This window comes from Catharus ustulatus, chromosome 13 (assembly GCF_009819885.2).
Source record: "Catharus ustulatus isolate bCatUst1 chromosome 13, bCatUst1.pri.v2, whole genome shotgun sequence".
NCBI lineage: Eukaryota > Metazoa > Chordata > Aves > Passeriformes > Turdidae > Catharus > Catharus ustulatus.
Window position 1 is genome coordinate 19,323,560 of NC_046233.1, and position 25,333 is coordinate 19,348,892.

Sequence of the window (25,333 nt, forward strand, 5' to 3'; positions counted from 1 at the left end):
CCAGTGCTGGGGTACAAATAGCTGGCCATGTGTTTGGGGAGCTGTTTAGGGCTGCCTGTCCTCATTTGGGCTTGGAATTTGTTCCATGGAATGCTTAAATCCATGGATCAATGCATGAAAAGATGCATTAAAATTCTCTTTTCCTTCAGCAAGGTGTAGTTAGTCCCTAGGAATGCTGACTTGGGGAAGGGGGTTTTGATTATCAAGGGTGTGTCTTCATTTAATTATCCATGGAAGTTACAGCTCTGTGGTTAAAGGAAGCTGTGACATAAGGAACGTACAGAACGTGGAGCACAGATTGTTTTAATCACAGAAGTGTTCAACTCATTTCGACAGATGAGGAAATATTTGTGAATTTTTTTTTTAATAGCACATTGTTATAATACTTTACATATACACTGTACAATAATTCTTTTGTATCCAAGACTTTCATACAGAAAAAAAAAAAAAAAATAGTTCTATAAAACATTCCGTAGTTCATCGGGAAGATTTGGAATAAAACACGGGGAGCTCTTAATCTGCAGGTTATCAAACAGGGGGCAAAATTCTGGCAATTCTTTTGCTCTTGTACATTCATATTGGCAAAAAAGGGAACTTGTTACGCCCTGGAGGACATTGCCAGCCCTCTGTGCAAAGCATAGCAGAGCAGAGCAGGTTTGTCCCTCGTCCTGCACGGCGCCAGCCCCACAGACCCTCTGGGGACAGCCGCTGCTGGTTTGTAAGCGAGAGATCCGTGCAGGGTGGGATGAAGGAGCCTGCCAGGGCTGTGTTTTTGGGAGCAGGGAGCACCTCAGGGCTCGCTGATGTCGATGAATTCCTTCTCGGGGGGCGGCCCGCCTCGGTACCAGCTGCAGGTGCCGTCGCTCCTCTGGATGCAGGCGTAGTGCCGGGCCTGGTGCCCGTAGAGCCGCCTCTCCACCAGCCAGTCCGTCCACAGGCACTCGTTGGGCGCCGTGATGGAGCAGGGCACCGTGTAGCACGTGGTGATCTGGGGAGAGAGCTCCTTCAGCACCCGGGCTCCTCTGGGCCACCTCGGGCCCAAAGGCACCAAGGAACAGCGCAAATCAGCATTGCCCTGCTCTGCGCTCGCCTTGCAGCCTCCTCCGAACCAGGGCTTATCCTCAAAAATGTGAATAAATGCTGCTAATTTAAATTTACCTGCTCTGCACTCACCTTGCAGCTTCCTTTGGACTGGGGTTTATTCTCAAAATTACAAGTAGGGCTTATTTACATTTTTCTCCTCTGCACTCAGCTTGCAGCTTCCTTTTGAGTGGGGTTTATTCTCAAAAATGTGAATAAATGCTGCTAATTTAAATTTACCTGCTCTGCACTCACCTTGCAGCTTCCTTTGGACTGGGGTTTATTCTCAAAATTACAAGTAGGGCTTATTTACATTTTTCTCCTCTGCACTCAGCTTGCAGCTTCCTTTTGAGTGGGGTTTATTCTCAAAAATGTGAATAAATGCTGCTAATTTAAATTTACCTGCTCTGCACTCACCTTGCAGCCCCCTCTGAACTGGAGTTTATTCTCAAAAACACAAGTAAATGGTGTTTATTCACATTTTTCTGCTCTGCACTCACCTTGCAGCCACAGCCCATCTGGTACCTCTGGTTCAGGCTCTTCTTCTGAGACAAGGATAAATCATCCCATGGCTCAATGTAGTTGCACAAGTGGATCAGCACTTTGCCATCATTTAAAATTTGGCCTGCAGCATGGAAAACACAAAAAGTCAAAGGAAGAAAAGCGTTTTTTAAATATTAGAAGTGTAAGAATACATTGAGTTTTTAACTAATTGCACCAAATTACTCACACTTAAATATTTTTTTAAATTAATTTAATTATAACAAGGAGATCATTCTCCTAATTGCATGCTGTATGGATGTAAAAGATTGAAGAAGAATTTTTTCTAAAGATGTTGATAATCTGCCAGCAAAAGGTGGATGCAAATGCAGCTAAACTGGATTTTAAGACTATCCAGAAGAATCTGTAGTTACTTGGAACCCCAGACCTGCAGATACACAGGCAGGTATTTTCTCATTATGCACCTTTGCTTTCCTGGGAAAAATTGGTACTGCTGGTTTTAATCAAATAATATTGGCAAATACTGAATCAAAACTCCTTCTGTTTACTGATTGTATCATTATTGACCTTCACTTCCTTTGAACTGCTCCAAGAGTGCTGGAGGAAGGGTGGAAAACATGTAAGGTCATACTGAAACTACAGCTGAACAGAATTTTTACATCCCATTCTGTTTGTATTTAGTACATAAGTGCATTCCTTTTTAGCATATTTTAGCCAATTCACTCTAAGCAGCCCCTTCTGAATTTCCAGGAACATTAATTTTGCTCCATTTTACCTGTTAGAAGATACTGTTTTTTGTTGTTGGCTTCTAGTTTCACTCCACAGAGCGATGAATCAAAAGGGGTGTAGACATACTGGACATCCTTGAGCTTTTCAAATCCTTTAAACATCTGACAATGATCAGAAACAGAGAGTCAGTAGTGGAAAACAAGCATGAAAAAACAGTTGCAAACAAGAGCTGGAAGAGATACAGGGTGAGACTCATTAAAGAAGGCTCAAAAGTCTGAATTAACGTGAGAAAACATCAGAAACTTCTTCTCTACACTTAATAAAATATGTCCAAAAGTTTTAGGAGGAAATTAAGTAGGTCTTAATTTTTAAAATTATAGCTTTTAAAATGTGCTTTTTCAGTGTATTTAAAGGATTGTTAAAATTTTCTCTTCAATTTATATTCTACTGGCATCTTCCATTTGAGGAGCAATGCAGAGACAGCAGTCACCTCTCCAAAATGGAAATATTTCTCAGTGTGTTCCTATGGGGAACTTGCTCTTATCACTGTACTTGTTGGGATCTCCTGGGACACCAAGCACGGAGCATTTCTTGAGCATTGTTTTCATATTTGGTCACTGAAGCAGAGTGGTTTTCCATATCCAAAATTCTCACCAGTGGGACCTTCTCAAATAACTGCTGGAAAATGTGATCCAGCCCTTAGGACTTACACCCTGCCAGCCCCAAAATGGAGAGATTTGGGATCAAAGCACTTTCCAGGCTGGCTGCCCCTTAACCAGCAGACTGAACCCCAAAAAGAAATCTAAAATGAGCCATGAAAAGATGAGCACAGGCTTAGCTGTATCCAAGCACAGCGAGGAGGGAGCAGAAGGTGCTGCTGGGTGCTGTCATCACCTCGTGTGCCACCACCAGCACGGTGACATCATGCCACGTGTTGACAGCTGGGGACAATGGCAGGGGCTCACAGCTCTCCCCACTGCAGCTGCTGTCCCTGGAAAATGTGTTTGTGTTCCTCAAGCCCTCCCAGGAGATTTAAATAGCACAGGCCACTAGAAAATGCTCTGTAATATGTTGGTTTTTCTGAAGCCTTATTTATGGAGAGGGGAGAAAAGCCAACGTTGTTGTCACTGCGCAGCAGATCCAAAAACGTTAGCTGGGATTTGGAATACTTTGGAGGGAAAAACAAACAGGCCCAGCCAGAGCAAAACACAAAACAAACTGGCACCCTGAAAGCAGCAGTGGGAATCACAGAAAATCTCCAAAATAGTGAAGAAAACGTGTCTGGTACAGGGCCACCAGGTGAGTTCTGCAAGTGTCCTTTGCCTCAAGTCTCAAGTCTCATGCTCAGAAAACTTCAGGGCATTGCAGTGAACAGCTTTTCCATGGATATCTCAGCCTTTGATCTCACCTTTGGAGGCTTTGTGCAGGCAATACACCTTGAGTTAGCTATAAAACCCTTAAATATCCATAACAATGCATGATGGAGATTCAGTTAATACTTAAATGAGTTTAGCGTTTGTTTTCTTGTTTTTTTGGTTGCTTGGTTGGGTTTTTTTGAAATTACTGTCTGACTTATCTCTGGTTTTGACCCATATAATTGTTGCAGTCATTTCTGAAGATTATAATCTTGTGTAGAACTCAGTAAATCACATTTAATCTTCTCAATCATATTCTCCCCTCTCCTAAAAGCATAGAGAGGGATAAGGTGGTTGGATTTGGTTCTGCACTGATGCATAGTCCATCTTCACCTGAGCTCCTGGTGGGACTTTATTGAAACAGGAAAACTGGGGGAGGATTTGGGGGATAGAGAGAGGTGAACCTGCTACTAAAGTCTGTATGGACACTGACCCTGTCCTCCTGAGGGGTGGAACCAGCACCAGCACATGGCTTTGCTTTAAGGTTTTAGAATGAGTATGATGACCAAGTCAGCTACAAAAATATTCTGAAGGAATATTCAGTTGCATAGAAATCACGTGTCATCTTCTCTCTTTAATATAATGCTGCAAATATTGCACGAATACAACAGCAATTGAAAACATTTATGGCTTCTTGACATGCCAACCCATCCCTATGAAATTAATAGATCCATTGTTCATTTTTTTTAAATTATTTCTGAAAATGAATATCAAAATGATATCTAATATTTCTGTCAGAATAGCAAGGTTTTAATGCTAAGCCTAAGGCACTGGATTTAAAATGAGAGAAACAGAATTTAAGCCATCACATTAATGGAGCAGCTCAACAACCCTGAGAGCAATGGAGCAGAGAAACAGCAGCATTGTGATGAATGTTACAGCCAAATATAACCTCCAAGGGTTCTGTGTTCCCTTTCCAAGAGCAGAGAATTGATGAGGAAAATGTGAATATCAGAGTAGTCTAAAAGCCTTCCCCAAAATTCCCACTGAGGTGATAATTTTGGTGAGTTTTTGGTGACAATTTTGGATGCATTTTATAGCTGAAAGGAGATGACTGGACAGTCTGTTCTGCCTGGCTGTGTCATACAAAGCAAATTCTTGTCCTGTTGCCCACCCTGGGCATGGATGACCCAGAGCCCTGTGCTCAGGGCACAGGACAGCCCAGGGACCTGCAGCTCGTGCGGCTGCAGGGCACCAACAGAAAGCAGCAGCAGCACTGAGAGAAGATGGGAATGGTGAGCAGAGAACATTCTCACTGTTCACACCCACTGTGGAGTTGAATTCTTTAAAATGCTGTCACCCGGGGTGAGACATGGTGTGATTGAGCTGTTGCTCTGTCCTCAGCTACTCAGCAAGCTGAGCAATTGTTCAGCATGTTCAATTTTTACCTCAGGTACATTTTTGGATGTCCCAGGAACCCCCTCTCTGGCAGTCCTGCCTTGCTGGGTTTATTTTGGTAACCCCAGAGAGGGTGGGCAGGGCACAGAGCTCCTGTTTTCCAACCTAAATCCTTCCCTTCCCAAATCCCTGGGTCCTGCGGCAGGGAGGGTTTGTCCTGAACTCTCTGGCCAGAAGGAAGGATTTGAGGGGTGGGGTTAGCACAGTCCTTCTGTTGTTAATCTAAGCCTGTGTGCGATGATGTAGAGCATCTTTTATTAAAAACTACATCTCTGCTTTGTCCAGGCCAGCCTGACTTGCCCTCTGAACCTGAGTGGAATTAAACAAACACCTCTTCCTGCTGCCTGAGGTTTGAACAGCCCTCCACTTGGGAAAGTCAGGGAGAAACTCCAAAGCAGCTTCAGCACACAAATGTATTCCAGAGGCTTCAGTGTGCAAAAGAATGGGATTATAGGCTGATTATGGGATTAGGCTGATAGACTCAGATTAGACTTCTCATTCTTCTTGTTTGTGCTGAGCCATAAGATTTGTGTTTCTATCAAGGTCCTGAAGTGCTGCAGAGTAGCAGCAGAACATTAAAGTGCCAGTGGGAGGGAAGGGAATTCTCTGGCATTGATGTATTTATTTCTGTGAAGAAACATCTGAATATATCCTTAATATCTAAGAAGACACAAAATGGCTTGGGGTTTGTTTTAGCAAGGTAGAGACTGGCTTGTTGAAATTGCTATAAAACCTTAGCAGAAGCCATGTGTGACAACCATACTTGTGAATACTTTGAGATATTCTTGTTTACCAAAGATTCTTCCTACTCAAACTCCTGTGAGGGGTTTGGATCAGTGGATACAATTTGAATGATTGAATTATTTTTGAAAGCATGTAGCCACGCTTCATAATCTTCTGAATTATTCCCAGTAAATGCAAAAGTGCAAAAATTATAAAATAATATCCAGTGAAAAATGAGAGCTGAAACTACCTTGAAAACCAACGAACCCACCTCACCTGTGCACACTGAGACATTTAAATTTAGAGAGATTAGCTAACTTCCAGAAAAAGGTAAATCATGATCATTTAACCTCAGTGAGAGTTTGATGGTGACTTCAATGGGCTCAAGACATGTCTTCTTAAATTTATATAAATTTATATATTAATTATTTTATCTCCTTATTGAAGCTGAACAAAGGGTGGGGAAGCCCTGTGAGATTCTGAATCTGTTTCTTTGGGTGTTTGCTTCCCCAGCAACATTCATACAAATGCATTTTTGTTGATGTGAATATGAGGGAAGGACTCCTGGCCCTGCAAATATCCCCGCTCACAATGAACAAAGGGTTTGCTCTCCCAGCTGGAAGTGCTCCCCTCTCTTTGGAGAGTTTGGATCATGCAGAGCTGCCACACCATCAGAGCACAGGTGATGAGGAATCCTCCAAAACCAGGTGTGCTGACACCACTCACAGAATGAAGCACATTTTGCAAAATTATGAATAACAAAATTTTTCATCAAAATATCATTACTTAGCAAAAACCTCCTGAATGTCAGGACAGTTTTCTTTCCTTCCTGTGGTTTTTTTTTTTTTTTTAAATTTCCCTTTTTTTAATCCCTCCTGTGATTTGTTCTTTGTAGGTCATCTGGGTCTAACTGTGGGGGCAGCTGGAGCCTTTTCCAGCTTTCCCAGGATTTTGGGCTAAATTATTTTGGGCTGAAATATGCAAAGGTTATCAGCATTGAACTTCAAAAAAGCTGAGTGATTCCATGTACCTTTATTTGTTTGATTTCATACCGGATCATTTTGTGGGTATCAAGGGGATCATCACTGGCAGGAACCACCTTTTCACTGGATATTTTTGCTCGGATCACTGGAAGAGACAGAGAGAGAGAAAGAGGGATTTAAATGCAAATGAGCAGATGCCCAACTTCACAAGCAAAAAATGAAAATTATATTGATAGGTTTTAGCATTGTTTTGACACTTCAGCTACAGGTAGATTTTAAGAACACTGGCTGAGCTCCTGAAAACAAAAGTAAGTGGGTTGTCTGTGATGTAAATCTGAATTCCCAAGAATCTAGAAACTTGATTGATGTTACCACTCAGTTTTGACAAAAAATGTCCATCAAAATCTCTGGAAGACTTGAATCCCATAAAATTGGACAAAATACACATCATTATAATCAGTGAGCAGAGGAAAGGGACATTCCTGTTGAGGACAGAATTGTTGATCAAATAAATAGACTTGAAGTAAGCCCCTGAAAGCCTGTGCCAGGCAAGATGAAAGCATTGATTTCATGCATTAAATTAGGAGAATAATCTTATATTCACTTTTCTGAGCACACCATTAGCTGTATTAACCTGTAGAAATCAATTACAGGAATTTCACGATTACAAGCCGCACCTGATTATAAGCCGCACTTCGAGTTCGGACCAAAATTTTATTCAAAATGGTGCGGCTTATAATCGTGAAATTACTGTACCTCCTGTTTGGATGTACTTAATTTATTTCCTGTTCTTTAATCAAGGAGAGTAGGAGATTTTATGAAAGAAGAAATGGATTCTTTTTCCTTCTCTGTTTGAGGCACCTCTCTTGTGTGTGAGGTTTAAAATATACCAGGACTCTTTGGCACAGTGGTTCTAAGAATATGGTGCATGGCCAAAATTCCCCTGGGGATTTTATCCCCCAAGATTAGTGAGAGGCCCATTTTTGCTCCATTCTGGATGGCTACTGCAGCAGCTCCTGGGTTAGAACAGTCCATACTTGTGGAGAGAGACACTGGCAAAGCCAGAGCACAGGAAGGTTTTGTGACATCAAAATCACATGCTCCCACCAAAAACTCCATTTTTTTTTGCTAGATTGACCTCATTTCTATCATATTTAACATCACAGCTGAAGAAAGGGAATAGGAAACCCAGCCTGAAATGCAGCCAGGTAGAGTCAGTCCCACCAAAGCCTGGGCAATTCCCATTTCCTCACTAATTAGCTGAGCAAACTGGATGGAATAATCAAGGTGTTGCAGATGCCTGCAGTTTCCAAGCTCCAGCAGGATGCTCCCTCCTCCTGAGCCATTAAACCCTTCTGGAGAAGCATTTTAGACTTCTTGGGAGGAAAGAGTTCTTTTATATACTGGCAGCAAATTCCTCATTTCACGTGGAAAGTGGCAGCATCTCTTTAATCATCTGCAGATGTGAGTGATCCCACAAATTAACTGAGTGTCTGCAGTGCTCTGATCTCCTTCCAGGGGAAAAGTGTTGCGGATTGTGTGTGCTCTACCCTGCTGGCAGGGACAAATTAGGATGGTGTTGTTTTGTTTTGAGATGCTCTCCTTTGCATCATTACTCCCTCACCACCAGAGAAAAAAAAAAAAAAAAAAAAAAAAAAAGAGATTTCTCATTAAAGAGTCTGTTCAATTCTGAAGGAAAATACTGAGAAAATATTATTTTCCCAGTGCCATAACATGGTTTATATGCAGGGAATCTTTTCCTGCCTACTCAGTGTGGGATAATTAAAACTACTTTCCCCATGTGTTTAATGTTGAAACATGATGCATTTTCATATTTGTATGAAATTCTACTTGTTAGCACATGAGAGGAAGGTTACAGATAATCCCTGATAGCTCCAGGGGTCTCCAAGGAGCTGTGCAAGACTGAAAGTGTAACATCCTGGGGTTTGTCGTGAAGAGAACTTTTAGTGGGTGTGCAGATGAAAATGACAAATGAAAAATTTTTGTGTTGTGTGTCTTTCATTCAATTGTTTATTTAAGAGAAAGCTTCCAGATGGCAAAGGAGGACAAATTTCAGATTTTTTTTTAACAGTAAGAAAGTTTAATTGTCTAAACTTTTAGCTATTTGGGTTTTACCCTTCCATTCTCCTGAAACCAGATTCAAACACACAGAGATCTTTTGGCGCCTTTTAATTCTTCTTGGGTTTCTTTTTCTTTCTATTTTGTGTGCATTAATATTTTTTTGCAATCAGTGTCGTCTAGCTGTCTCCTCAAACCTCTGATTCATGTGGTTGCTCCTGTTTTTAACCACAAGCACTTCCTGCTGGAGCATTCCTGGGCATCTCCCGCTCCTCACTCGTGGTTGGGGCTCAGGATTGCTCCGACTCTGCACTTCTGCTCAGGACATGCTGCCAAATATTCCACGGCTCAGCCTCTCTGTGTGAGTGAGAACAGCCTCTGGTTGTTCAGTAATAATGTCATTTTAGCTGTTATTGCTTCCTAATGAGGAATTTGCATCTATGGAATATGTAGGCACAGATTTCATATTTCAGTGCCAGTAATTCCAAATGCCTTGGGTTCATTTTGCACTAAGAATACAGACTTTAATATTGCAGTAGGAGGATGTAGCTTTTCTGTGGACTCAACTTTGATAAAATGTCATTTTTTTATCCTCTCTTTGCAGCTGGAGGTTGTCTCAGGTGACTGAACTGAAAGGAAATGAATTTGAGGTATAGGAGGACAATGCTCAGGATTAGAAATGTGTTAAGAATATATTTACTCCTTCTTTCCTGAATAATAATGAACCTCTCCCAACCATTTGTAAATTAGTAGAAGATCATCTTAACTGGGTAAAACACAGAACATACTCAGTTTATCATTTGATACATTTATGTTGATACAGTCAGGAGAAAAGTGTCAGCGTTTGTAGAATACAAAAGTCTTTGTATGCAGTAAGGGCAAAAAGTGAGGCATTAACAGCATCCTTCCCAAACCTGGGTGATTTCCTTCTGGAATTAGCTCTGCCAATTAACACCTGTAAATAAACTCTACCACCACCTTGTGGGATAGAGATCTTTGTGAGGAACTATTTTTATTACAGGTACATTTCCTCACTCTGAGGAAATTCCCTGCCATGAGATTGACTTCAGTGACAAAAACAATGAAATATGAAGGGAGAGAAGAAAAAAGAACTGAGCAGTCACTGCAGGGCCCCTCCCAAGACATGGATATGGATGGAATCTGGATTAACCAAATCCTTGCACTTTGCCCACTGAAATTCATATATTCCCTAAAAGTAGTGTCCTTTTAAGACTCTGAGTTATTTCTAAGGCAATAACTGAGAGAGAACTGTTGAGTGAAAAATTACTCTTATTGTTACAAGTTGGTATTATTAAATGTTATTAAATAATTCTGTATTACAGTATTTAATATTTTATATATTATTACTATACTTAAGTGGTGAGATGATCCTCAAGCTACTTTTCACAGTCCAAGTGTTTGAAGACAGGCAAATTTACTCTGCTAAAATAATCAATTTTACTACTCCTTCTAAAAGGAAAGCAAGCTGGAGTTTACTCCCCAGATAAACTTTATAATCCTAAGAAGCAGGAGGTAAAGGAGAAGGTTAAAAAGTGATGGACAAATGAGGTCTTTTCCTCCACTATCTGTTAAGTACCAGCAACAGCATAGTGAAAAATCATTATCTAGGACGATATTTAAGATATTTCTGGACATAAGAACAAGAAATTATACATTATATATAAATTCTTATGTACATCCTTGTTTTCAATAGATAAATAGATAAATACCTATAGGTATATTGAGGAAAAATCTGTGTTTCAGTTGTGCCTCCAGCTCCCTTCAGGTTTTTTACAGGCTACACCCTAGCTCTGTGAATATAAATGTGATCTCCACCTCTTCTAAGGAGTCTTCCTCTCAAGAAATCAGGAACTTTTAGTTCCTATCTCACAAGTTTAGAATCACAATCAGCTTTGCTACAAAAATCTTGAAATGAGACTTCAAAAACTATGTTGACAGCAAAAGATGTAAGCTACTACAAAGTTATCTTCAAGACTCATGAAGCTTTTTTTTTCTCTTATATTTTAAAGCCTCAATTTAGCCCTTTCATTTAATTACCTAAAATATAAAGAGTAATTTTTGAGCACTTCTTTTCACCTGTCTCTTTCATGTCTGACTTTTCAGTCAAGCTGTTCTTAGATGTTCTTCCTCTTGGAGGGATGAGAAATAAAAGGCACAAGGACAGTGACCTAAATGAAAGTGTGTGGCTGTTCCATGGTTGGACTGAGGATGGCATCCTGAATATGGATAAAAAGCCTCCAAAAAGTGTTTTTTTCTGGAATACCACATCAGTCAGAGTGTGCAGTATGAAACGTAGCAGAGCTATGGACACAGAATATGGATGTTCATTATTTTGAAGGCCCTTATATTCAAATTAACTTCTCTCTATAAAAGTCTGTCCTTTCACCAAAATGAAAGTACTTTCATACACAATATGCAGCTGTTGCTGCTCACTCTTCTGCTGTAAGATTAACTCAAACTTCTATCATCCATCTATCTATCTATCTATCTATCTATCTATCTATCTATCTGTCTCTCTGAACTTTTCCGCTCTTCGGGGTGCAGGAGCTTAAAACTTGCTCCATAAATGTCTCAAATTCCTAGAAGATCCCACCCAGAATTTTGGTAAAAGGAAAATTGCTGGAGCCCCAACCACAGAGACCTTGAGTTTATGCAAATTCTGTTCAAAAACTCTTGTCCAAGAGTGATGGTTACTGGGGGGTGAGGGAGAAGAGGGCTTATATTTCCTCAAAATGCTTATGTAGACTCTTTTTTTTTTTCTCAAAAGAAGTTATTGAGAGATGATTTTGCCTCATTGCAACACTTCTGTGAGATCCAACACTGTTTTACACATCCAAAGGAATCCCACTAGCTCTGTTCCATTTTCCCTTTCCTGCACTAGTGTCATTCTGATTCCAGACTACTCAAACATGGTTGGAACGTGACATTGGCTCTGAGGTGTCCTGGGTTTGTGCATTGAAAGAATTTCAAAAGAATGTGCAGAAGAGTCTGCATGAGGGGCTTGGAGATGTAAAGGTCAAGTTTTCAGATCCAGTGATTTAGAATAGTAAAATAGAATTTAGAATAATAGGAAAACAGAATAGAATTTTGAATATTGGAATGATACTACAATAAAGCAGGGAAGAGCTGGAGTGGCTCTGGGCTCTGCAGGCCAGGTGGCCACGGCTGTCCCTGTCCCTGGGGTGACAGGCTGGGCTGAATTCCAGGTGTGTTGTGTTCTCTTTATTCTTGGCTGGCTGCAGCAGAATAGAAATCCATTCTTAGTTCACCTGGGACAATTCTTACAATTTTACACCACCTGATAAAGATGCACCTTTTTAAGAACTCACTGAAGTAACTGTATCACTTTCTAAGTTTCCTATTTTATATATCCTAATTTATTTCGCAGTCTCGTAAGAGAAGCTTCCAGAACTGCTGCAGTAACTAATCAATGGTGTAATACTGATTATTTTCATTTGAATATAGGGATAAAGTGCTTAGAAATACCCCAGTGCAGTGCTGGTGGTGCTACAGGTTTTGTTCCACTCAGAACAAATCTTAGCCATGAGTTTTCCATTAACAAATTTTCTCAACCAAAGGACTGGCAATTTCCTTCAGGGGCTTGCTGTGGGATTAGGAAAGAAGGGGTTTTATTAACACCCTGTCACCACAAGTGCTAAAATTTGTATTCTGGAAGAGAAGACTGGGGACAAGTGTGCTGATGAGATTTTCAGCAGTGCCCATCTTCAGTTTGGGTGGTGAATGACTTCAGAGGGTTCAGAGATGAAGCTGGAAATCCCAGAAGAGATGGAATTCATGGGGAGAGCAATGTCTGTGTGCAGCCTGTCCAGCAAACACCACTGCAGTTTATATTTGCCTCCACTTGAAGTCAGGCATCTGGAACTGGCCCAGAGTTTAAATGTGAGCAACCAGAAAGCAAAATAACTTCAGGTTTGTGCGCAGAACTGCATCTACTGCAGTCACCTGAAACTGAGTTATGGTCAAATAATGCAAGGAGTCCCAGAAAATCTCTGGAGAGAGGGTGTGGCCACATTATTTCATTGACCTTCTTTGTGTCTGGAGGGCACAGACCTGAGCCCAATATATTATTGTCCATTCTTGGTATCTTGGAGGAGAATAATGGAAAGAAATTCTATCAGAGCTGCCAAGGAACCCAAGAACAGTGGGGAACATTTTGGTTTCAGGAGTACACAGATATGACAAAAAATATTCTTTAGATAAGGAGCTAGACATCTGAGACACTCAAATTTTCTTGCAGAGAGGGAGCAGAGTCAGCAGGCAAGGAGAATGAGTAATCAATCTCAAAAAAGAAAAGGAATCCGTACAGAATTTGTCACAACAGACCAAAATTAATGAACCACCTTAAAACAACACTACATAGGATGGAAAAGGTAGAATAGATATCTTGGATAGAATTCTAAATTAAACATGGTCTACTGGCTGCTGATTTATACTGCTCATAAAACCTCTAAAATGTACAAGAGATTGTAGAATCTTCCTCCATAATTACAGCAACTGTCCCATCTGTCCAGCATTGCCATTCTCCCTTTCCCTGCCATTTTTTAACTAAACATACTGGATTGTTCAGTGGTGTCAGAGATTTATTTGCCATCTTTGCTTATGGTAAAGCTTTGATTCTCACCAATGAAGAGAGCAAATTAACTTGCTTAAATATTCATGTATACAGAAAATATTTCTCAGAATACACATGAGAGGTAGAAAGAAGCATTGGTAACACAGATTGTAATTCTGAAGGTGTCACTAATGCTACCAAAAAGAGGCAAAAGTTATTGACTGATGGACATAAAATAATGTTTGAAAATAATTAATTTAATACCCAATGTGTACCTTCACATACCCACTGGTATTTTTAAAGCAGAGTATTTTAGAGATAATTCTGGGGACAATGAAGGGTTTGTTTTCTTAGTGTTTCAGGATTTGATTTGCACATGTTGGCTTCCAGCAGGAGTGGCAGTGGTGCCGAGTCAGTAATCTGAAATCTCTGGGAATGTCTGATGTATTCTGCACATCCCTGGGAACAGGGACCATTTCTGCCATGAGCAACCACCCCTGCCATGCCCCCTGGGTGATTTTGTAACTCAATAAACTGCCTTTAACCTAAACATTTAAGACCTTCCCAAAGCAAGTCCCTGCACAGCAAATATTCTGGGTTTATCTGCTCATGATGAAGGATTTGCCAATTACACTCTCATGAAAATGCCAATAATTTTTTTGTCCTTTTCCCACTTATAATTGCCTTCATTTTTATCTAGTCTGAGTCCAAAAAAAGAGGATCTGCTAGTACTGTAAGTCAGTCTCATATTTTGAGGTGGTCTGTATTGCATGAAAAGGTTTTACTCTGCGTTTGCAAAAGCTCTCCTGCTTTTTACTGCTTCAGGTATTTGCTTTGCAACTTGGTGGCATGTCAATCCTTACCTTTATTTACAGTAAGTAGCCTGAGCTGAACTCAGGCAACTCTCACTTTTGCAAATCAATTCCTATTTAATTGGATCTTTCAGAATCTGGTTGTTATGAATTTACTGGGATGCTTCCAGTCAGTTCCAGACCACCTCTGCCATAGGTGTCCAAGTGTTTTATCTCCAATTGGCTTTGCTGGGGTTTCTTTAAGCAAAATTTGCTGGTCACCATCACCACTTCTGCAAATAGTTCAAAATATCCATTTTTAAAATTCTTGTACAGAAGATTCCCAGTGTAGGGCAGGGGTAGGCTGGAAGTGGAGTTTGGGCAGTGAGTGAAGACTGATGTGTGTCAGAATGGTTCAGGCAGTGTTTGTGGGAGAGCAAAAATGACTTCTAAATTCCCACAGGAGTGCTACCAAATTATTGCTGGTACTGCCAGCTTAGGGATGAGATGGATACAACATCAGCCCTGAGAAAAAATCTGGGAAAATTCTGCAATGGCTCCTGTCACAGCCTTGGAGTGCAGGTGTCCCACACAGTCCTTGGGGCTTTCAACATGCAGGAGACTGCAACACTTATTTTGCAGTGTTGATTTGGAAATTATTGCACAGCTTTGAATGGTTTCAGACTTCAGGAGAGAGAGAGATGTTTACTTCAGGATCTGCTGAGGAGCTACTTCATCCTGATTCTTTCAGGAGTGGAAACCCTACATTTTTATTTCTCTTTTGAGAACAAGTCAGTGTTGAATGCTCTTTGAATGATCTTTAAACAGCTGGAAAAAAACCAATGTTTTTTAGCAATGGCTCATTTATCGATTAATCTTTCAACAGGACAGAGCTGCAAACAGTAGCCTAATTTCCAAACTGTAACTCAACGCAGATGTTTGGAGCTGTGGGATGAGTTCAGTTCTAGATGCAAATAGAATGAGCAAAGCTGGCTCAAAACTGAGTGAGAGTGAACAAATCTTCTCCTCTGGGTTTGCAGGATGGATTTCTTATCTGTAAATCTACACTGCCACTCTTGCTCCACAACTCCCAGGCCCAAAGTCAAGGAATTTTTAGTTCAAAAGATGTTTCTGCTAGTTGGGATGTAAAGGCAGCTTTACTTTCCTGCTTTGTATTCTTGTTTCCTGACATTCCATCAATAAATGCTTACAGCCAGCTGTAAAATAACTAAATCATTGGCACAGTAATCAGTTGAAGCACAGTTCCTAAAATCATGAGAAGGAAAAGTTGTGGAGCTTTCTGGACAATTTGAACAAAAGTGTTTTGAATCTGTAAGCACAGAGCTTGTTGAAGAATTTACCTGTAACTGCAGCAGGATTTTCCCTTTATTCTATGGAAAGCAGTGTATGGAAGAGCATTTCTTAGACTTGGTGATGATTCCAGTTGCATGAGAAGTAAGGGTGGTGAGATAACAATCCTGTCTGTAACTGAGAAATCAATGCCTTACAGTGAAGTTCGTGCCTTGGACTAAAACTCCACAGAAATTTTTGAAGACTGAAAGCCCCACAAATACTTTCAAAGTTGATAAAGCAGATACCAAGGATTTTTTTAATTGCCTTGTGATAAGGACATTAATTTGCACGGCATGGTTTCTCAGTGTAAATGCTTTGCAGAATTTGGTAACTCTGTAGGGTTTTACTAACACAGACCTGTTCTAGTCTGCATCCAAACTGCATTTCCAGTTCAGGCTTTCAGGGTGTGCAAGACCAACATTTAAGCTCATTAGGACTCTCAGGTAGGTCAGGATTTTGTGCATCCCTGTGTTTTTGGCTCAGGATGCAAAAATTCCTTGTGTTGAAGGCAGGAGTTGGTTGGGTTTGGCTTCCTTGTTAAACCAGATTATGGGGGGGGGGGGGGGTGTGGGGGTGTTTGTTTTTGTTTTTGTTGGGTTTTTTTTAATTAGAAGAATACATTCAACTTAGGAGAGTGAGGTTTTAGAATCTGATTTTTATAAACTTTCAAATAGAAGAGACGAGTGTATTTTTAACAGAAATATGGGATTCTTTTAACTTAAATATCACCTCAAAACTACCCTGATTTCCTAATGTTGTTCAAGGTCAGCTTTATTTTCACAGCTGCTCCTCATGTTACCAGAAACATTTCTCTCTGCTTCACAAGCCTCAGATACCACATCATTTGACTGGTAATCAACATCTGCCTAATTTCAGCTGGAGAATAACACAGTCTTTATGCTCCCAAGCCTGCAGAAGAACATCCATGATGTTATTGTGGATTTCCACTGCCGGGGCCTCGGGGCGGAAGGAACCCCACATTGCTGAGATAGCTTTTAATGAGAAAGTTTGGGATTAAAGTTGGCACATTAATAGGATTAAGAGTTTGGCAGCCTTTCACGGGCTCTGTTTTATACTCTTTAATCTTTGTTTCTAACCTTGAGTTCTGTTTCTCTCCTCAGTGTGTAGTTGTTTTTGAAATGACGGGGTTTAGTTTCCCAGAATTACAGCAAATGATTTTTATTTAAAAGTAACTCAGTTTTTGGTTTTCTTCTCCTGAATTTAGAGCACACTCAGCAACAAGTTGTTATGACTGAGATACTTCTAAGTCAGGCAATCAGCACAATCCTTCTGAAATTTCAGTTTACTATCCAATAGCCAGCTCTGGGTTTCGTTGTTTTGGTTTTGGGTTTTTTTGTTTTGTTTTTGTTTTTTGGGTTTTTTTTTTCCATTAAAGCTAAATTATGATACAGTTTTCAGCTATATTCTAATTGACAGGAATGTTGTGCTCAGTGGGTTTGGCTCCTTCGAATCCCATCCTGTTGTTCAATTTTGTGATGCCACCTCATTTTCCAGCCACAGCTTTGAAGAGCTGGGAACAGTGCCATGAAAACCCAGTGAGCAGAGGGAAGGAGAGTCTGGGCTCTCCCAGAGTGAGCCCCATTTTCCTGCTGAAATGGCAGAGCTCTGAAGAGCACTCATCCACAGAATACTGGGAATCATTTCTTAGAGTTGCATGAGATTGGCAGTGGGATTCAAGTCTTGAATCCAGCACTGAAAAGTGAGTTGGGAAATGAACTTTCCATGGATTTTTTAAGTTCTCAAAGTGTTTGCTCCTATCCTAAACCCCCAAGTAGATGTAGGGTTACTTGTAGGTCTTTTCCAGGCCTTATTCTTCCTATTCCCAAACAGGAAGTTCAGGCTCGTTCCTAGGAAGCTGTTGCACTAATATTTTAGTGAAATTTATTTTCACTATTTAGCTGCAAAAGGAAGGACTCAGTGCTACTCCCACAGCAACATTCCAGGAATTAATTGAATGGGAATATTAAGGATTTTCACTGGATATTCAGGTGCAAATATACAGAATTGTAACCAGGGATTGACACTACAGCATTCCTGCAGCCAGAGCAGCCAGGTTTTTCAGGATTTTTGCATTTTTTAAAGCATAGAGAAGTTTCAGGCTGTGATACCAAGCAATTTATGTGTACTGCAATTATTCCTGATGTACCATCCATGGGTACCCTTACCAGTGATGGGTCTTTGCAGGGTGCTAGTATTTTTTTCTTCTCTCTAAATGCATGAGCAGCTCCTTTAATCTAAACTAATCTTAACTTCTTAGAATTCATGTTGTCCAGTTTTTTCAAAAAATTATTTGAAAGTGCTATGAATATGTATAAAAGTATGCATAAGAGGCAGTAAGAAAATTAATTTGTATTAGTTTTGTACTTAGAGAAGTAAAGAAACCTAGTCCTCTTTTCTCTGAGTTTGACAGGGCACTGTACAGCCAAAATAGATGAAAGATTGGTTACAGTAAATTCACGAATACAAGCCGCACTGAGTATAAGCCGCATCTCTGGGTGTTGGCAAATATTTCGGTTTTTGTCCATAGATAAGCCGCACACGAATATAAGCCGCTCTGTCGTTCGCAGCGAGGACCCGCGTGCAATTAGTAACAGAACCGCGGGAGGGCGGGGTTTACTGGCTGAGCTAAGGCTGTGCAGGCTCGGCCCGCTAGGGGCCGCTGACGGGGCCAGGTGCTCCAGCCCGGTGCTGCCGCTCGGGGCTGGCCGCCGCTGCCCCTGGGCTCGGTCACCCCGGGTCGGCGCTGCCCCGCGGTGGCAGGCAGGGACGGAGCTTCCCCCGCTCCTACGGCAGCGGCGGCGGGCGGGGACGGAGCTTTCCCGCGCCCGTGGCGCTGGCGGCGGGCACGGACAAAGCACCCCGCCTCCTCCCCGAGCCGCGGCAATGGCTGCGCGGGGCTCCCGTCGGCTCCCCGGGCCGCGGCAATGGCGGCGCGCCCCCCCCCCCCGTCCTCCCCCGGGCTGTGGCAGAGGAGGGAAGAAGAGAGCTCTCCCGCCTCTCTCCCCGCCCCCCGTGCTGCCTGCAGGGAGCCAGGGCAACACGGTAACACTGTAACAATTGCGAAATGCCGGCTTTTACTGGCAGGTGCTTGGCTCGGTGCCCTGGCTGGCACGTCTGGGGTTGTAAATGTCAGAAAATTATTCACATATTAGCCGCCCCCGACTATTAGCCGCACTTCCGGGTTTCCACCAAAATTTTTGTCAAATTGCTGCGGCTTGTATTCGTGAAATTACTGTAATTTCTCAGTATTTTTTGTTGATGAACCTAGGATTTGTCATATAACAAAATGTGGATCTAGGGAAGAATGATTGTGAATGATTGCTACCTGCCAGCACAGGTTTCCTGAGCACTGAGGCTGAGATTTCCCTCATTTTCAGCCCCTCTGCATAAGCCTACCAACATTAGTTTTGCAATTAATATAATTTTAGCTTATTTTAAGAGGATTCATGGACATGTAACTGGCAGCACTCTCCTCCAGTAGCACCAATGCTGCCTTCCCACAAAAATCCTTGCAAGAACCACAGTCAGGTGGTTTTTTGTCTTCTTTGGGGCACAACTGGAGCAGCACAAGCTCAGTACAGCATTTCTGCCATCCAATTCCCAATTCCTGGAGCAGAATTTCAGCTTCCACTCATGTGTGAGCCCTGAGCAATGGCAGCTGCACGTTCCTTGCTGGTCAGTGACAGTGGCTCTGGAAATGTGCATTATTGGCACTGGGTTGCACTCAGGGGAAGGAGGTGGTGCAAAGCACTGGGATCTGTCTCTGCTTGGCAGGGCAGCAGAAGGAATGAGTTTTCCATGCTACGGAGAAGTCCAAAAAGCTGTAGGAATTCCAGGATTCCATGAGCCCAGGTCAAGGGGTGTGTGAAAGCATCACCCATGACCCAGGATCCTGCCAGGAGCTGTCTTAGCCAAGCAGCAGCATCAAGAGCCCAGATTCTTAATAGGATCCACAAAAACCTTGACAAAAAGCCAAGGTTTGTCACCCCACTGTCCTTGGGGGCTTGCCACTGCTTGGATGGACACTGTCCCCCAAAGGCACAAAGGGCAATGGCATCACTGCTAAATTTGGTGTCAAACCTCCAGGCAAAATTACTTCCCACCTGATAATGTACAAATTCATCCATTCTAGCACAAAGCTGGAAATCACATGGCAGAGAGGCAAAACTGTGGGACACTGAGCCATGAAAGTTTTCATTTGAAACACAGTAATAAAGAAATAGCATGTTGTGATTATCTCCCAGAAGAGCTGACTCTGAAAACTTAATTCGGGTGTATTTAAAGAAAATTGGTACTGTTATGTTCAAATGTGATTAAAATTTAATATATCATCTGGCACATCTTTACAATGCTTGATCTGGGTGATTTTGGGAGATTTTAATAGGCTGAAAATCTGCCAAGCTCCAGCTGTAAAGTTTCCATCCTATTTTGAAATGTGCTACTCCAAAGCTGCAGAACTGTTTTCTGAAGCTGTATTATATATATATAAGTATTGAAGACCTGTTAGTCATTGATGTTCAGTAAAAATGTAATTTTCAATATATTTTTAAGAAAAAACTATAATAAGACTGTTTAAATCAGAAAGAATACAACCAACTTCGAAGGGAACTGGTGTTACACAGCTAAGAAACGTGAAGTATTTACATATTTCTCCTACTGTCCAAAAACTAGCCCAAGGGTTAAAAATCAGCATAGATATTAAAGTGCCAGACTTCAGAAAGGAGTCAGTGCTGCCCATACCCCATTTCTGTCTCCAGAATTGAGGCCAGGATGACAAATTCAGTGGCAAAATGGAAATCTGTTACCTTGGCACTATCCGGTAAACTCAATTGCATCCATGTTTCTCTCCAAAAAAAAGCAATTATCCAAAGAGTTTTCATGTATTGGCTTGGCACTCCAGGGCCTCACTACTGAATTTGTTATCCAACACCTCCTCCCCACATCTGTGTGAGGAGAAAACCTGGGCATTGTGGTCAGCATTGATCATTAACATGGCCATAGTGTTTCATTAAACCTCTCCATTGCCAGGGAAAGTCCTCTGGGGAAGCAGAGGTGTTTTTTGGGGGCTGAAGGAATTCAGCACATTTCAGGAGGGCCTCAGCACCATTTAGAAGAACACAAGAGGGATTTTTGGTTTTGTGTAAGAGCTGTGTATCTCATGGTGTCAGGCACTTCTACAAATGAGGAGTTCCCTTGCTCTGGAGTCAAATTTAAAACTGCTGAGAAGTGCACGAAAATTTCTCCAACCTGTATGAAATCACATCCTCTGAAGGCTCTGTGGGAAGATGAACAAACCCAGGCTCAGGTAAAAGGCAGGACTGGCACAGCACTCCTGCTTTACCCTGGCAAATCCCACAGTTCTTCCCGACCTTTAACACCTGCAGACCCCTCCACCCATCCTGGATTTTAGGCAGGAGCAGGAGCCCTCCCTGACTCCAGCCCTGTCAGACATCCCCTGATCACTCCCAGCTCACTCAGGTTCTGTGCTGCAGGTTCTAGGGGATTCAGAGCCACAAAAACTTCCTGGCAATGGAGGACAAAGAGTCACAGCACCAACCACCTTAATGAAAGGCAAAGCAAAAGAGCTTGTCCAGACTTCATTAATTCCTGTGCTTGTTTTCCCTTGGATCTCTCAAAAATGCTGTTGCTGAGTGGCTTCACACATTCAATTAGAGGTTTAGGTAACATCAATTCAATCCCTCCATCTCCATCAAAGTCAAGCTGCAGGAAATTAAAAATATTCCCTTTACAGAGTGCCTCAAGGATGTGATGGTTGGTAGCTCCATGAGCAAGTCTGAGACTTTATCTTTGCTTTAACTGTGGGGTTGTGGGTCAGGTTATATTTATTATAATAAGATGTGCTAGGAAAGCCTGCAAGAAAATCCTTGGCTGTGTTTGTGGCTACATAGGATGAACTTAACAAATTAAATATTTGAATAATTAGCTGGGACATTCTCAGCATGTGGCTGGGAGCCAGGTGGCTCTGAGGTCCTGGAGGTCACAGGTGTGTCCCCAAGGCAGCTGTGGAGGCACAGCCCCAGTTCCCAGGGGATGAGCAGTGGCTCCAGCCTGGGGTGCCCCTTCCTGCCGGGCACAAAGGCTGCTGGCACCAGGCTGGGGGAGCTGCTCTGCCAAGCTGCTCCCTGGAGCTTCCTCTCACACAGGACAGCTCCACTCCAGCTCCTTCCCAGGGGTTTCACTCTGTTTATGCAAAATGTTGTGGCCAAAGCACATCCAGAATTTCAGCCAGGAATGCTCAGAGCAGGTTTTGTGTGTGTGTCTATGCTAGTGTACACACAAAAATGTGTGCACTTATTGATAAGAAGGATTCCCTTCATCTCCCATTTTAAAGGTATTTTCAAAGTATAAATAGTGAACAAAAGGATCCTTGACATAAACATTCCTCAGGCAAAAGAGGAAGTTTACTTAGATAGGAATATTTATAGGAGTGAGAGCTTGAGCATCAAGTCCAAGCACTGTAACATAAAACTATCTTCAGTATTTAAATAAAAAGTAGCATGATACAGTTCCTATTTGTAAAACACATCTAAGAAATGAGTAAATACTAATCTATATCATCAGAGTGGTTTCCTTGTGAATGAAAATATTCATTAAGGTGGCCCATAATGAACATTTTGAGTTTTCTCTATACTGCAAATTTGTTATTTTTGGAAGATTTTTACATTAAGTCTGTTGAAAAACTGTCACTTTCTCATGCACAGTTAAATGCACATCTCTTTAGCTGTGGCACAACTTTTATTTCCGTTCACTCCTTAAACACCCCCAAGCGTGTAATGCCTGGTGGAGGTGCCTCCATGAAAGAGATTGCTGAACATGGGCAGATTAAAAACCAATTTAACTGATGGCCACAAACAGAGCTCAGAGTTTGTCATGGCCACAAAGATTTTCTGTCAGGGCATAAAAGCAATGAATCAGTATGCAGAAGGTATTGCCTGCCCCATAGAGATGCTAATTCTGTGGCACTTTGGAAACTCATGTTCTACATTTACTCTTCACACCCCATGGAAGCTAACCAGCCTTAGCCTGAGCTAATGAAATCAAAAGGCTGCAAAGTGTCACATTTTCTCAAAATGTCACATTTTCTCATACCCCTGCAGCCTAATTTTGGGGTCTTTAGCTCTTTCTACGAGTTGTTTGACAACCACGGTTCTGCCTGCCTGTCATGAGGCACAATTGTCCCAACATTGGAGAGTTACGTTCACACAGAGCTGCTGCAGCCACTTTATCTGCAGAAAAGAAAGGGCCTATCAGACTCCTGCTCCAGAAAATGACAGAAACCCCCAAGAATAAATTAAAGAAAGTATAGAATAGCAGAACAAAGCTCAAAAGTTTTGGCAAGTTAGCATTTGGGACTTACATTTTTGTGATCCTTTGGGGTTTTTTTGTATTGTTTTTTCCCTGAAGAGCTATGAAAACACCTATATGAGCAGTTTAGACATTGCAGGCATATTTAGATAGAGTATTGTATATATAACAGATGGAGTATTTTATATATGGCAGATTCTGCTATATAGAGCAGTAGATATTTGAAAGCTCAAGTATTCTTGTAAGTTAGGACCTAATATACAAATACAAACAATGTTTATATTACAATATTATTATATATATGACATATAGAAGATATATAATGTATACAACAATATATAATGATATACAATAATCTATTATTAAATAATAGCCATTATTTAATACTAGATATTATTTTTATAAAATACCTGGAATCTATACATGTATAAAATACATGATATGAAAAGCATAAAATATATAGAGTATAAAACATATAAATATAGAATGTGTACTATAGAATATATAGAAATGTAGTGTACAAAATATAATATATAAAATATAAAATATAAGATATGTTTCCTAGATAAAAATATATTAAATATGTTCTGTATGGAATATAGAAATATATGTCGTATATAAAATATTTTAAATATTTAAGAAGAGGCAAAAAAGAAATTAAAACCCCCTCTCCAACCCAGCCAGCAATGGATAGCCACAAAGCCTGCTGGCAGCGGGCGGGAAGCAGAGCCAGCCCAGCAGGCATTTCCCAGCGCAGCAGAGTTTGCAGCAGCCCGTTCCCCATCCCGGCTCCGGAGCGCGGCACTCACCGAGCGCAGCATCGCACAGCAGCTGCTGCGGGTGCGCGGGCGCGCAGCTACAGCCGGACACGGCGTTGGGCAGCGCCGCCAGCGCCAGCGCCAGCACCAGCGCTGCCCCTCGGCCCCCGGGGCTCCCGGGGGTCCCGCTGCCCGCTCGCCGCATGTTCCGCACGGGGGAAAGGCTGCTCCGGAGCCGCAGCGATGTTCCTGCCGCGCGGGGATGCTCGGGGATGCTCGGCTCGGGGATGGATGCGGCGCTCGCCCCGCGGTGCTCGGGGATGGATGCTGGGCTCGGGGATGGATGCTGGGCTCGGGGATGGATGCTGGGCTCGCCCCGAGCGCTGCCGGTGCTCTCTGCCTCCAAACCGCCCTGACTGCCACGGGACCCTCGTATTTATGGCCCCGGCGCCAAGCCCCGGCTCCGCCTCCCCGCAGTTCAAAGCTCATTTATTGGTGACATCGTCCCAAAGAAGCTCGGCTGGCGGCGCGGGAGTGGAAATGTTAATCGCCAAAAGCTTCCACAAAAACAGCTTTTACGCGGGTCTGAAGCTGATTTTCTGAGCGTTTTATCTCGTTCGAGTAAGTTTGCTTCCAGTTGGGATTTAAAAGCCAGCCCTGCGATCCTATTTTGGGCGAGTAAACAAAGCTGTCCTGTTTTAAGCTCGGTTTGCATTCGCAGCCTCCGATCTTCCCCTACACTTCTGGGCATTTTCCTGAACTGCCGTCCCTGTTCGCAGGCTGGACAGAACTTCATTCATGAAAAGGAAACCTCTCAATGCTCTGCTTGTGAGCCTCCAACAATCGCTGGTTACAGGGAATAACGAATTACAAATAAAAGCCGCAATAAAAGGCATTTTAAACAAAATTATTTCATCGCAGATTTAATTTAGAATAGCAAGGAGAAATATCCCAGTGGTGTGTTTTGGAGGCACAGCTCTTTCCCTGCATTCCTTATTAATGCAAATCCTGCTCAGCACGGATCTGAGCCTGTGTTTCCTGGCTGATGTTGGAAGTGGAATACAGACATAAACGCAGGGTTCAGAAATGCTTTTCACCTTCAGAGCTTTGGTTGCTGTGGCAATCTGGATGTGTGTAACCTGTGGGCACCCTCTTTTTACAAGGAAAAATTTTTCATGAGGAAGCAACCCGAGGTTTGATTAGAGAGTAATAAAGTACATTTCTGTATTCACATGCAGCACAGGGCTGCTTAAACAATTCTGGGTTTTGTCACAACCCAAATCAAGCTTAGGAACTGAAAATTCATTAACATGACCTGAACCATTCCAATCCAGGCTCATGAAAATGTATTTTGTTGAGGCTGAGGTTTAGGTGTGCCCAAAGTAGCTTGTTGCCTTTAGAGAGAATTGTACATGTTTTACAGCAGCAGATTTATTTCATTTCTGAACATTTATACAAATATTAGTGCTTCGATTATTTTTCTTTTTAATTCCCACCCCCCACAAGACACACTCTGTCAGAAAAAAAACCCACAAATATTCAGAATTATTAGAATTGGGTCTAGTTTTTCAACTTTAGATCC

At 41.9% G+C, this 25,333-nt stretch overlaps 2 protein-coding genes across 2 annotated transcripts in view; one reads left to right on the top strand and one right to left on the bottom strand.

Annotated features, from left to right (window-relative positions):
* Positions 1-25,333, top strand: part of SYN2 (synapsin II) — a 153,331-nt gene that overhangs the window by 79,630 nt on the left and 48,368 nt on the right. The gene's annotated exons all lie outside the window — the stretch shown is intronic.
* TIMP4 (TIMP metallopeptidase inhibitor 4) lies at positions 288-24,515 on the bottom strand. The gene is made up of 5 exons (XM_033071278.2): positions 23,803-24,515; positions 6,877-6,974; positions 2,357-2,471; positions 1,581-1,705; positions 288-988 (listed from the first exon to the last, which is right to left on the bottom strand). Exons 1-5 carry the CDS (start codon positions 23,954-23,956, stop codon positions 791-793), a joined length of 690 nt encoding a protein of 229 aa, XP_032927169.1. The 5' UTR covers positions 23,957-24,515; the 3' UTR covers positions 288-790.